The 13,634-nt window shown below is 52.7% G+C and overlaps 1 protein-coding gene across 3 annotated transcripts; it reads right to left on the reverse strand.

The window, feature by feature from the left end:
- Positions 1-4,126: 4,126 nt before the first annotated feature.
- Positions 4,127-13,074, reverse strand: LOC142908929 (uncharacterized). Of its 3 annotated transcripts, none has more exons than XM_076059600.1 (8): positions 12,884-13,074; positions 10,067-10,203; positions 9,846-9,923; positions 8,621-8,713; positions 8,339-8,444; positions 7,425-7,591; positions 6,725-6,964; positions 4,127-4,875 (listed from the first exon to the last, which is right to left on the reverse strand). In XM_076059600.1, exons 2-8 carry the CDS (start codon positions 10,155-10,157, stop codon positions 4,715-4,717), a joined length of 936 nt encoding a protein of 311 aa, XP_075915715.1. In that variant the 5' UTR covers positions 10,158-10,203; positions 12,884-13,074; the 3' UTR covers positions 4,127-4,714. The 3 variants fall into 3 exon arrangements, with proteins under 3 accessions (XP_075915715.1, XP_075915714.1, XP_075915716.1); XM_076059599.1 differs by having other exon boundaries at positions 9,834-9,923; XM_076059601.1 differs by lacking the exon at positions 10,067-10,203 and having other exon boundaries at positions 9,834-9,923.
- Positions 13,075-13,634: the final 560 nt, after the last annotated feature.

The raw sequence follows: 13,634 nt of genomic DNA on the forward strand, positions 1-13,634 counted from the left end.
GTCGAGGGTAAATGGGCGACGTTTAGGACTGTGACTCATGCAGCTGCAATGGCTGCTTTGGGTACGCGTTCCAGACCTCCCAAGAGACCCTGGCTGACAGAAGAGGTGTTCAGGATGGTTGAGAAACAGCGACAAGCCCACTGTTATTGGCAACAGAATTCCACGTCAGAGAATGAGGAGGCTTACCGCAGCCTTCCCTCGGAGGTTCGGAGAGCCGTGAGGCGCTGCAAGGATGGGTGGTGGTCGCGGGTTGCTGAGGAGATGAAGTCTGCCTTAGTGGCCCGCGATCACAAATCTCTATTTAACTCCATCAAAAAAGTAACCTGCAGGGCCACACCTATTACCATCATTAGGGGAAAAACGGTGATCCAATCTTCGACCCCCAGGAACAGGTTTGTAGATTTTCTGAGCATTTCTGTGAGGTCCTGGGGGAGGGAAAATGTGGGGGCTACCGTCCCCCGCCATCACTGAATTGTCGGGGCCGTTGCCCACCGACTCCCCCATTCCACTCATACCGCTACCCCCCGGCTGCTCTGTCAGGTCCAGACTACCGACCCCTAATGCCTCGCCCCCCTGTACCTCTGTCTGGGATGTCGACCGCGTTTGCGTAGCTTAATTAGCGGCTCGTACGCTTTACGCTCGCGATGCGCTACCCTGTTCAACGGCGGCGTGTCGCGGTAAGCGCGCTCGCAAAGTAAAACCCTGTCCTGCACGGGAATAAACAAGCGCGGCGCGCCCCCGTGGGATTCCCTCCCACCCACGCTCCACGCACTTAAGCAAAAACAAACACGCCGCGATTACTTTGCTCCGATTTAACGGGCTGTTTACACAGCTGCGTATTCGCGCACACCAGGCGCTTGATTCGCTATTAGACAATCGTGCGAGTGCACGCCCGCCACCCCGCCACCCCGCCACCCCGTCAGACAGGCGCGCGAGCACAAAGCGCTACTGTAGGCTATTGCGCAGGTACGCGAGCACTGGGCACCACCGAAAATATTCGTGTAGGTACGCGCACGCTGAACAATACTGTAAACGATCGTACAGGTACGGACACTAGGCACATTCTACTCCCTTATTCGCTGCAAACAGCCGCGTATGCGCGCGAACACAAAACACTCTGTACACACTCATACCGGTATGCGAACACCAAACACTCCGTCTCCCTCCTCGCACTCACAGTGACCACGACACAGCTTTATCCTATTAGTGGTTTTATTCCCCGCGAGTATCGAACTAGACTGTGTGTGTCAGTACGGACCAGCAGGACAGGTCTAACCTATCTCGCTACTGCCAGATACTTAATGGACCTGTCTGCCCTCTATTTTCTCTCCGAATTTCGTCCCTTTGTCTTACCTCTCTCCCTCGTACTTACGGTCCGACCTCGCAGCGATGGAGGTCGCGGATAGATGATGCTGTAACCAGCATCTGGCTGTTCTCTGCCCCGTCTCACGGACGTGCGAGTAACAGTCAGGTGACGGCTCCGCGATCCCTCCCTCCTGTTGATCTCCAAATAAAAAAATGGCCCCGTGCTTCCCCAAAGCATCCCTTTTTATCCTCCTTTCAAAGCCCTCGCACCGCCCATCCGCGGTCCATCACGGGTCCAGCCGGTAATCCGCGGTGCATCATGGGTAGAGACGCTAGCCCGCGGTGCACCATGGGCAGAGACGCTTAACCCGCGCTGCCCCGCTCCCCACCTGGCTGCTGGTCCGCGTGTGTCTTGGGCATCTCCTCACTGCGGTTCTCAGCGAGTTCTCCGTGGTCATTTAATTCTAAGTTAAACCACGGCGCCGCAGTGCCATTTGGCCTGGGGGGGGTGGAGGGGGGGGGTGCCTGCCAATCCCCTGACCCTGAGAAACCGTGGAGCACCCCCACGAGGGGGCCTCTCGGGTAAAAACTCAGGGCAGGTGCTCCCCCCTCCCCATGAGGCCCTACTTGAGTGTGTGTTTAGGTGGGGGGGGGGGGGGGCAGGGGAAGTGCTGTGATGGGAGCCGGGTGGCTTCTCGGTCGCAGCAGCACAGCGACGGCCCCGGTTTCGACGGAGCGGCTTCTCTGTTGTGGCACCACAATGGCAATTGTCATCCCGGCCGAGGGGCGCCTGACAGCGAGGGACATCCGTTGCTTAATTACCGAGAACTTCCCCTTCTACCAGAACAATGACAAGAAGCGGGGAAACTCTGTCCGTCGCTGCCTCACGTTTGGAGACTGCTTCGTTAAAGTGCCCAGAAGGCCGGGCCGGCCGGGCAGAAGCAATCACTGGGTCGTGGACCCGGCGGCTGCGAACATCTTTGATGATGTCTCGTATCAGCGCAGGAGGAAGAGGTTCAAACGGTACGGTGTGGTGTGGGGAGGGTGAGTGGGCGAATGACTGGATGGGTAGATGGGTGGGTGGGTAGGTGAGTGAGTGGGTAGGTGAGTGGGTGGGTAGGTGAGTGGGTGGGTAGGTGAGTGGGCGAATGACTGGATGGGTAGATGAGTGGGTGGGTAGGTGAGTGGGTGGGTAGGTGAGTGAGTGGGTAGGTGAGTGAGTGGGTAGGTAGATGAGTGGATGGGTGAGTGAGTGGGTAGGTGAGTGAGTGGGTAGGTGAGTGGGTGGGTAGGTGAGTGGATGGGTAGGTGAGTGGGCGAATGACTGGATGGGTAGATGAGTGGGTGGGTAGGTGAGTGAGTGGGTAGGTGAGTGGGTGGGTAGGTGAGTGGGTAGGTGAGTAAGTGGGTAGGTGAGTGAGTAGGTAGGTGAGTGGGTAGGTGAGTGGATGGGTAGGTGAGTGAGTGGGCGAATGACTGGATGGGTAGATGAGTGGGTGGGTAGGTGAGTGGATGGGTAGGTGAGTGGGTGGGTAGGTGAGTGGGTGGGTAGGTGAGTGGGTGGGTAGGTGAGTGAGTGGGTAGGTGAGTGGGTAGGTAGGTGAGTGGGTAGGTGGGTGGGCAGGTGAGTGGGCGAATGACTGGATGTGTAGATGAGTGGGTGGGTAGGCGAGTGGGCAAACGACTGGATGGGTAGATGAGTGGGTGGGTAATTGAGTGAAAGGGTGGGTGAATCGGTCGGCGGGTGAGTGGGAGGGTGGGTGTGGATGTGTACTGTGATGCATCTGCCAATTGTCTCAGTCAACCCATGGCATCTGGGTCTGTCCCGTGACCTGTCAGCGAACTTGGCCTAAGCTCCGTGGTGATCTCACGGGCGGTGTTTGAATGGCTTCTCAGGCTGTGGAGGTGGTCGGGGCATTTAAACTGGAGCATGATGTGTTTATTTTGTTCCCCATAGAATGTGGAGATTTAACGTGGTAACAACTTCTTTAAACACCACCGAGGCGTCGTTATGCGTCTCTTTCAAACCGTGATAGTTTGCGAACGGTAGTTTCCCTTATCTCCATATACTGTATATAAAAGGCAAAGTTGTGAATGTGTGTGTCTGTTCAAAATGTTTAGCGTACTTCCCGACATGCAATACACTTGAAATTTGCCATGTGGGTACTTTCCAGACTGTACACCGTGCAAACATTATACAAAAACACTTTTGTGTTTTTTTACGGTGGGGGGGGGGGAGCTCAGTAATGTATAGATTTTTTGCATGGCAAGTGAGCTGTGACGTCAAATCTGTCACGTGACCCTCGCATGTGGAAGCGTAACGCATTGTAGTGTAGCGGTTAGCGTTGTCTGTGTGTGTGTCTGTGTGTCTGTGGGTGTGTGTCTGTGTGTGTGTCTGTGTGTGTGTCTCTGTGTGTGTGTCTGTGTGTGTGTCTGTCTGTGTGTGTGTGTGTGGGGGGGGGGGGGGAGCGGTAGTGCAGCGGTTAGCGTTGTCTGTGTGTGTCTGTGTGCCTGTGTTTGTGTCTGTGTGTTTGTGTCTGTGTGTCTGTGTGTGTGTCTGTGTGTGTCTGTGTGTGTGTGGAAGCGTAACGCATTGTAGTGTAGCGGTTAGCGCTACGCTGCGCTACGAACCTGGCGACCTGAGTTCGATTCCCGCTCACGGCCACCACCGGTGACGATTATTTCAACCGGTCCTGGGCCTCCCCTAGGTCGACTCAGCCTCAAACGAGTAAATGTTGTGGTGTGAACATCGGGAGACAAAGGCGGCCGGGCGTGGTGAATCCAAGTCCCGGGCGAAGCCGGGTAGTTAAAGCTCGTGCTGTTATATTCATAATCAGATGTTTTTTATTTCGACTCGAGGAAAATCGGTGAAATCGAAGCCAAACGATAGGCCCCAGTTGTGGGCCCTTCTTAACCTGGTAACAAAATATTATTCTTCGTGAGTGATGTCCTCACCTAAGCGTGTGAGACGAGACGGACGCACAAGACTCTAGTCTCCCTTTGCTGTACATCACTCAAAGAGCACCACAGCGCTCCCCCCCAGATCCACAACAGCGTTCGCCCCGCAAGACTCTGGCACCTTCTCCCTGCCTCAGCTGGACCAACAACAACGGCAACATTTGTGTCAACAACAGCAGCAACAGCTAACTTTGCGCCTTTATGATTACGTCTTCAGCACGGCAGCAGCAGCACGGAACAACTTCAGGGCATGACTCAGTCGCAACTCGCGTTTAAAATCGTCACGCAAGACGGCTCTCCGCGAGACGTCGCGGGCACACGGCGCGTTACTTTTTTCCCCGAATAAAACTCGGGACAACGTGAATGCGTGGAAACGAGAAACGATGTCGGAACGCAACGGGGCATCGCAAATCGTAAAGATTTTGCGAGAGCGAGAAAGAAAAGCTTCCTTCTAGACGTCGCCGCCGCGCGCCAACGAGGGCACCAGCGTGAGCAGAAGCGCCGTGGGCCAAGCGGCACCGGGGCAGCAAGACGCCTTGCTGGTGGCGGACGCCCGCCCCGCTGACGTCGTCACCGCTGACGTCGTCGCCGCTGCTGATGACGTCGTCGCCGCTGCAAAGGGGCAAGCGGAGAAACGAGACGTCAGTCGCCATCGCTACGATGAGAGCGATGTACGAGTACCGGGGGGGCCTCCTACAACCCTCCGCCTCCTCCTCCATTTCCACCACCACCAACAACACCAACACCACCAACACCACCACCAACATCACCACAAACACCACCACCAACACCACCAACATCATCACCAACACCACCAACATCACCACCAACACCACCAACACCACCAACATCACCACCAACACCACCACCAACACCACCAACACCACCACCAACACCACCACCAACACCACCAACACCACCAACACCACCAACACCAACACCACCAACACCACTAACACCACCACCGCCACCACCTCCTAGGGGATGGAAGATTTGTTGGAAGTTGTTGGTAGTTGAGACTGAAACCTCTTCCTCACTTGTTCACTCAGCCACTCACCCACCCACCCAATCACTCATTCAGAGAGACGATCCATCACATTACGGTTAAAACTATTTGGTAAATTAAAACGCCGACAGTCACATCATCGACGTCGGGTGGTCCACCGCTCACCGCTCTGCGGTGAGCGACCACCACCACCGCCACCACCCCCCACGTGTCAACAACGCTCTTTGCCAAAACAGCAAACCCCTGCCCAGAGTTGCGATGCTGAGAATCTTTTTATTGTCAAAGCGTTCTGTTATCTCCGTTTGACCGCAAATTGGTTGACTGCCCTCGATGTGTGCACCTCCGTGAGTCTATGGGAGCCTTTAACATTGAAGTCTATGGGAGCCTTTAACAGTGAAGTCTATGGGAGGCTTTAACATTGAAGTCTATGGGAGCCTGTAACATTGAAGTCTATGGAAGCCTTTCACATTGAAGTCTATGGGAGCCTGTAACATTGAAGTCTATGGGAGCCTGTAACATTGAAGTCTATGGGAGCCTTTAACAGTGAAGTCTATGGGAGCCTGTAACATTGAAGTATATGGGAGCCTTTAACATTGAAGTCTATGGGAGCCTTTAACAGTGAAGTCTATGGGAGCCTGTAACATTGAAGTCTATGGGAGCCTTTAACATTGAAGTCTATGGGAGCCTTTAACATTGAAGTCTATGGGAGCCTTTAACATTGAAGTCTATGGGAGCCTTTAACATTAAAGTCTATGGGAGCCTTTAACATTGAAGTCTATGTGAGCCTTTAACATTGAAGTCTATGGGAGCCTTTAACATTGAAGTCTATGGGAGCCTTTAACATTGAAGTCTATGGGAGCCTTTAACATTGAAGTCTATGGGAGCCTTTAACATTGAAGTCTATGGGAGCCTTTAACATTGAAGTCTATGGGAGTCTTTACCATTGAAGTCTATGGGAGCCTTTAACATTGAAGTCTATGGGAGCCGTTAACATTGAAGTCTATGGGAGCCTTTAACATTGAAGTCTATGGGAGCCTTTAACATTGAAGTCTATGGGAGCCTTTAACATTGAAGTCTATGGGAGCCTTTAACATTGAAGTCTATGGGAGCCTTTCACATTGAAGTCTATGAAAGCCTTTAACATTGAAGTCTATGGAAGCCTGTAACATTGAAGTCTATGGGAATCTTTAACATTGAAGTCTATGGGAGCCTTTAACATTGAAGTCTATGGGAGCCTTTAACATTGAAGTCAATGGGAGCCTTTAACATTGAATCCAAGCATGAATGGGGCAAGCATTTGGGAACCCGAGCAGCCAATGGAGATTCACGGAGTGGCCAGAAACCCAGTTTTTTTAAAACCCAGGACTTTCCGCGCCGCCGACCTCATTGGGCTGACCACGGCCATTTGCATCGTCAGGGTGGTGAGACGATCCAAGCCGCCGCCCTCCCGCGTACCTGGCGAGGTAGCTAACAGCTCGTCGTCGTCATCCTCGCCCTCGTCAGCACCGCCGTCACGGCCGCTACCGGCGTTGGGGGCCGATGGCGAGGACGTAGAGGCCTCCTTGCCATCGTCCTGGCCCTCCTCCTCGTCCTCCTCGTCCTCCTCCTCGTCCTCCTCGTCCTCCTCTTCGTCCTCCTCCTCGTCCGCCTCGTCCTCGTCCTCCTCCTCGTCCTCCTCCTCACCGCCCGGCGCCACTGTGGGGGTGGTTGTGGGGGTGATAGTGGTGGTAGTTAATGGTGGCGGTGGTGGCGGCGGCGGGTGTAGCGGTCTACGCCGCGCTACGCCGCGCTACGAACCCGGCGAACCCGAGTTCGATTCCCGCTCACGGCCACCAACACGCGGTGACGATTATCTGAACCGGTCTTGGGCCTCCCCTAGGTCGACTCGGCCTCAAACGAGCACCCGGCGCGGTGTGTGGCGAACATCGCCAGCACCGGGGAGACAAAGGCGGTCGGGCGTGGCGCCGGCCACCCACCCCCTCGTGCGCCGTGCCGGCCTTCACAGGCGCCGCTCGCTAACGGCCCTCGCCCCCGCGGCCTGTTGAGGCTACACGGCGGGGGATCTTCGTCTTCGACGGTGGCGGTTAACGGCTCGGCGCCGGATCGGAGAGGGATTCCGGCCGGCGGGTTTGTTGTCGGCGGCGACTTTGCTCACCTTCGACGGAGAGGTGCGCCCGCAGCTGGTCTGTGTTCAGGTTGTTGGTGGCGAAGCAGGTGTAAGTGTCCGAGTCCTCGCGCCGCAAGTCCACGATGTGAAGGGTGCCGTTCTCGAAGATCTGGAAGCGCTCGCCCTTAACTTTCAACCTCCGGTAGTTCCTGAACCTGGCAGGCGGGGGGCGTGAACCGTTGAGGTTTGACGGCGATGCCGTCGGGGGTTTTGAGATCCGGGGTCGGCGGCTTCGGGAGACGCGGAAGCGAACGTCCCGGGGGACGTTGGAGCGGCGAGGTTCACGCGGCCCTCCGCCGCGTTGAGTGCCCCTCTCTCGCTCTGAGCCACGTCCGCGTGGTGGCCATCGACAGTCGCCCTACCCCGCCCCCGCGTGCGCGAAATTATAAATGTTAGCCTATGGGAGCCTTTAACATTGAAGCCTATGGGAGCCTTTAACATTGAAGTCTATGGGAGCCTTTAATATTGAAGTCTATGGGAGCCTTTAACATTGAAGTCTATGGGAGCCTTTAACATTGAAGTCTATGGGAGTGTTCTATGTTGAACTTCTTTCGCTCCGTACGTGGCCAGCCATGCAAACCCGCTGGCGGCATTCACAAAACAGACTCAGCTCCCGTACCTCTGATTAGCACGGTTGGCCACGTAGGGTGCGAAAGAAGTTCAGGGCACGTACAGTCCTCGCGACAGGGAGCGTCGAAGCGCGATGACGGCGTGCCGAATGAACGAGGAGCCTCTTCGTTGTCAGGGCTGTCGTTTGCGACATGGCTGGGTAGCTTCTGAAAAACAGCTGCACGGCTCGGTGGGCATCAGGCGGTGAAATAAACAAAAAGAGTCTCCAGCGAGTGGAGAGCGAGAGGAGAGGCGGAGAGGGACGGACGCTCAGGCGCGGCGTTCGGTCTCACCACAGGATGGTGGCGGGTGGCCACACCGAGCACTCCATGTACACCGCCTCTCCCTCTCTCGCCCTGTACATCCTGTCTTGCTCCGACAGCATCGACGGGGGGTTGGCTGTGTGAGGCGGTGGTGGGGGGGGGGCAGAGACAGCAAGCGGGCAGAGGTCGCTCCCGAGGGTGGGGGGGGGGTCGCTCCGGGCCGAGCAAGTACTTGCAGTGCTGCACCTTAACAAACTGCGTACTCAACTGGGCCCTGTACGTGTGTGTGTGTGTGATGTCGCAACCGTGCACCTTTCCGTCGTGTGTCCGGAGGTTGCTGCTTTGCTGCATACACCTGATGTGAGCTTCTTTGGTACCGTACGTGGCCAGAGATGATAACCGCAGCTGCGGGCGAAAATACAGCAGAGTGTTAGTAGGGTCTCTGTGTGAGTAGTGTGTGGGTCTCTGTGTGAGTAGTGTGTGTGTCTCTCTGTGTGAGTAGACTGTGGGTCTCTCTGTGAGTAGTGTGTGGGTCTCTCTGTGAGTAGTCTGTGGGTCTCTATGTGAGTAGTGTCTGGGTCTCTATGTGAGTAGTGTGTGGGTCTCTGTGTGAGTAGTGTGTGGGTCTCTCTGTGTGAGTAGTGTGTGGGTCTCTCTGTGTGAGTAGTGTGTGGGTCTCTGTGTGAGTAGTGTGTGGGTCTCTGTGTGAGTAGTGTGAGGGTCTCTGTGTGTGAGTAGTGTGTGGGTCTCTGAGTGAGTAGTGTGTGAGTCTCTGTGTGAGTAGTCTGTGTGTCTCTGTGTGAGTAGTGTGTGGGTCTCTGTGTGAGTAGTCTGTGTGTCTCTGTGTGAGTAGTGTGTGAGTCTCTCTCTGAGTAGTGTGTGGGTCTCTCTGTGAGTAGTGTGTGGGTCTCTCTGTGAGTAGTGTGTGTGTCTCTGTGTGAGTAGTGTGTGGGTATCTCTGTGAGTAGTGTGTGGGTCTCTCTGTGAGTAGTGTGTGGGTCTCTCTGTGAGTAGTGTGTGTGTCTCTGTGTGAGTAGTGTGTGGGTATCTCTGTGAGTAGTGTGTGGGTCTCTCTGTGAGTAGTGTGTGGGTCTCTCTGTGAGTGAGTAGTCTGTGGGTCTCTGAGTGAGTAGTCTGTGGGTCTCTGTGTGAGTAGTGTGTGGGTCTCTGAGTGAGTAGTGTCTGGGTCTCTATGTGAGTAGTGTGAGGGTCTCTGTGTGAGTAGTGTGTGGGTCTCTGAGTGAGTAGTGTGTGGGTCTCTCTGTGAGTAGTGTGTGTGTCTCTGTGTGAGTAGTGTGTGGGTATCTCTGTGAGTAGTGGGTGGGTCTCTCTGTGAGTAGTGTATGGGTCTCTCTGTGAGTAGTCTGTGGGTCTCTGTGTGAGTAGTCTGTGTGTCTCTGTGTGAGACCCACAGATACCCACACACTACTCACAGAGAGACCCACACACTACTCACACAGATACCCACACACTACTCACACAGATACCCACACACTACTCACACAGAGACCCACACACTACTCACACAGATACCCACAAGTGTTTCGAGTACTCGGCCCCGCTTGAACGTCGAAGTGCTTCGTTGAAGCCATCATTTGCAGGAGCCGGGGCGCTTCTGAAAAAAAAAAGAGCCACGAAGCTCAGTGGGCATTGCCTGGTGAAGTCAAAAGAGTCGAGTTTAGTCGATGGCCTTTAGTGGGAGTAGCGTTGAGAGGGGGCATCGTCTCAAGTGGGGTAGCGGCGCTGTTTGCTACTCACGGTCAAGGGGCAGGGCGAAGGGGTTGTGACGGTCGCTCAGCACAACGACCAGCAAGGCCACTAAACGGGTGGTGGTGGGGAAAGCCTCCATTGGGGGGAGGTGGCAGATGGTCGGCCTGGCGGCTTCCTTCACTTGGCTAGGAGGGGTGAAGGGGAGGGAGTAGGAGGAGCAGTGGGAATGATATTTATTTAGACTGCAAGAGGAGGAATCCAAAGCGCTATGAAGCTCTTTTTTTCACAGATGTCCAACTGTGGCACTGGGTCAGAAACATGACGACAAACACAAAACAAAAACACGGCGTGAGTGCAGAGTTACAGGAAGAGTAAAACAAATCACTTTAAAAATATATATATACTAATAAAACTAACCAATGTTTAATCTTGCCACGCGAAGCACACCACCGTGCTACATAGCTCTTTTTAAGAAGAGACATTGGCCCATAAACGGTGGGCTGATATCAAGTGGACATTCAGGGCAAAATACTCTAAACGCGTGGCGTTTCTGAATGTGGAGGGGAAAAAACCGGAGGACTCTGGGAGAGAAATCCACACGGCCGCGGGGAGCGAGAAACGTCAACTCCAAAGATAGAGCAGGGAGTGTCAGGGTCGGTATCAAACCCCACGACCTCCTGTACACCAGGTGACAACCATGCCGGGTTAAAGACCTCCTCCTTCACAACGGGACAATTGGATGCATGCCTAAGGCTCCCTCACTGATGGACACGTTCCTCCTGTGTTGAGCAAAATGTTTAGGTTCTCATCGTTTCGCAGAGGCTGCATTTTTTGCCACCGCAGAAAACGAACGTTGGGGGAAACGCCTCCTCGCATCGGACTCTTTGTTTTTTTTGCTAAAGTCACGTAGGTAAAAAAAAATCTATACAATAAATAAATGAAAAAAACAACTCAATTAAAATCACGACGTTTCGGAGGCAGCAGCACAAGCTTCCGTCTTGAGGTGGAAACCGTCACGGCAAAATTACTGCATCAGGTGAAGAGAACTCTAAGACACCCGAGATTGTATACAGGTTAAGGGGGGGGGGATAAGAAGGGCCGTGGGGGGGGGGGGCTAAGTTAAGCCGCCTTCTGTTATGCTGCAGGGGGTTGGGGGGGACGGAGAGATGGCCGTGTGCAGGTTGAAGAGCGTTACACACGTGAACCGGAGGCAGGAGGCAGTAGTTAAGCTGACAAACTGGTTGTCTTGCAGAGCATACTGCTGTAAACTATAAGGCTGCTAAAGTTTAACTTGGGTTTAACTTTATTTTTTTTACCTCCGCGGCTTTACCGAAAAAAATCCAAAGAGTATGAATCCTTGCACATCGCGAAAGCTTCAAATCTAGCGCCTCACATCGTGTTAGTTTGGCACCGATGTTCGTGCTGATTGTTTTAAACTAGATCAATAAAACAACATTGATTACAGCCCCAGCTCAGGTTTTTTTCCCATCAATGAAACAGCCCCTGAAGTGAGAGCACCTCCCAGGGTATAAACCAACACTGCCGCACGTCTGTCCAAGAGCTGTGTAAAAAAACAATTGAGTTGAAAAAAATGTCAAGCCGACAGGGAAAGGGGCTCCTGGCAACTGTGACCGCCAGCCAGGTCGATGTGTTGGTAATGAGAATGTGCAATTTTTTTGTCCTTGGAAACACGGACTATGAATAAAACGAGATATTCTTAACTCTTTCGGTAAAGTCACGTTGAAGGGAAACAATAAAATAATAAAATATATATAAAACAATAAAAATTCTCACGACGTTTCGACCATAACACAAACGGTCGTCATCAGGTCGAAACGTCGTGAGAATTTTCAATTGTTTTATATATTTTTTATTTTATTGTTTCCCTTCAACGTGACTTTACCGAAAGAGCTAAGAATATGAATTACTGCAGTCACGAAAGCTTCACATCAAGATTCAAAACGAGATACTCGCAGAGTTTACGCTTCTGAATGTGCACTTGTTCAAGCGATTCACTCGGGTCTAAGAGGCAGACGCACGGTAAATTATTGGGTGGCACTTTGTAAGCTCATAAGGTAGACAAATCGAGCTTGAACACGACGCGCTCGAGTGAAGTCTTTGAGCGACGCATAGTTCATAGTTCATTTATTTGGTATAGCCCTGTGAGCCATTCGGCTCTTGAATCGGGTGCAACCGCAACAAACAAAAAACACATGAACAAGAAAACATCTTAAAGTGATTATGTGACTGTGCAAACAGAAAATACAGGAAAAAATATCAAAATATTCCTGAAATAGCACCGTACACCAACGCTGTGTGCAAAAATCCCAGTGGGATGCAAGTCAAATAACAACCACAAGACAACTAAGATTAAAGCCATCAGTCTAACTCCGTACTACAATAAACAAAAACATGGCCAAAACAAAAAAAACTTTTCTAAATCACCAAAATAAAAGCCATAAATCCAATGTAACAGTGATCATAGGGACTGTGACCGAATTTTTAACAATAAACTACATAAAAAAATTATAACACCAAAATCTAGAGCCATAATTTAGGCCACTGAATAGCAGTGGCAGCTAGGGTTGTACAACTCCTCTAGAGCACATTGACACGCGTGCATTGCAAATAATTCAAGTTTAAAACACGCAGCAAAGATTCGTTACAAAAGCCGAGCGGCAGCCTTCACGCATCCTTTGGAAGCTTGCTAGCCCACAACATAACCTAGAGACCATCTTCCAGGTCTCTATGGAGGCCATCGCATGACAGCGGCATCTGTAGCCGGCCAAAGTGCCGCCTCGGTCGGCTGGGCAATCTAGCCGAGACCGGTGACACTCCCGGAATAGGCCTCAACACGGCACTCACCAGCGCAACGCTGCGTAGGTGTCTGGGGAGGGGGTCTTGAGCTATATCCTCCTTCGTGGTGAGGTTACAAACAAAACAATGTCCTCGTGTGGTCGTGGTGGAGGAGGAGATTCGACGTTCCGTGCCTCGAATCACGGGCAGGCGACTCGGCGGGGCTGTTATCACGTGAGGCCTTAGCAGGGCGCTTTTATAAACCGTAGTGCGGATAGGCGAATACGCAGTGCGAGCGAGGCTCAGATTCTGTAGAATTGATAAACACTGCCCATAGACTAAGCACTGCCCATAGACTCAACACTGCCCATAGACTCAGCACTGCCCATAGACTCAACACTGTCCATAGACTCAACACTGCCCATAGACTCAACACTGCACCATAGACTCAACACTGCACCATAATAGACTCAGCACTGCCCGTAGACTCAACACTGCCCGTAGACTCAACATTGCCCATAGACTCAACACTGCACCATATACTCAACACTGCACCATAGACTCAACACTGCCCGTAGACTCAACACTGCCCATAGACTCAACACTGCCCATAGACTCAACACTGCCCCATAGACTCACCACTGTGATCTCTACATTGGGTCAAACTTAACATCTCTTAATGTTCGACGGCTTGTGCACCAGATCTTATTTATTCACGATGTACTTACAAAAAATTCCGCAGACTACCTACTGGATCTCCTCTCTGTTTCAAAGAACAAATTTGACCTCAGGTCTTCGCTCATTTACCAGCTTCACATTC

Source organism: Petromyzon marinus, unplaced genomic scaffold (assembly GCF_048934315.1).
Source record: "Petromyzon marinus isolate PM22_M1 ecotype Great Lakes invasive population unplaced genomic scaffold, UKy_Petmar_22M1.pri1.0 PM_G_Scaffold_11, whole genome shotgun sequence".
In the NCBI taxonomy this organism is placed as follows: Eukaryota; Metazoa; Chordata; class Hyperoartia; order Petromyzontiformes; family Petromyzontidae; genus Petromyzon; species Petromyzon marinus.

Coding starts and splice junctions, on each gene's coding strand:
- LOC142908929 (XM_076059599.1), bottom strand. CDS start 10,157: ATGGAGGCTTTCCCCACCACCACCCGTTTAGTGGCCTTGCTGGTCGTT. Junction 8,445..8,620: donor TCCGGACACACGACGGAAAG/GTGCACGGTTGC, acceptor CGCCTCACACAG/CCAACCCCCCGTCGATGCTG. Junction 6,965..7,424: donor GGCGCACCTCTCCGTCGAAG/GTGAGCAAAGTC, acceptor CCACCCCCACAG/TGGCGCCGGGCGGTGAGGAG.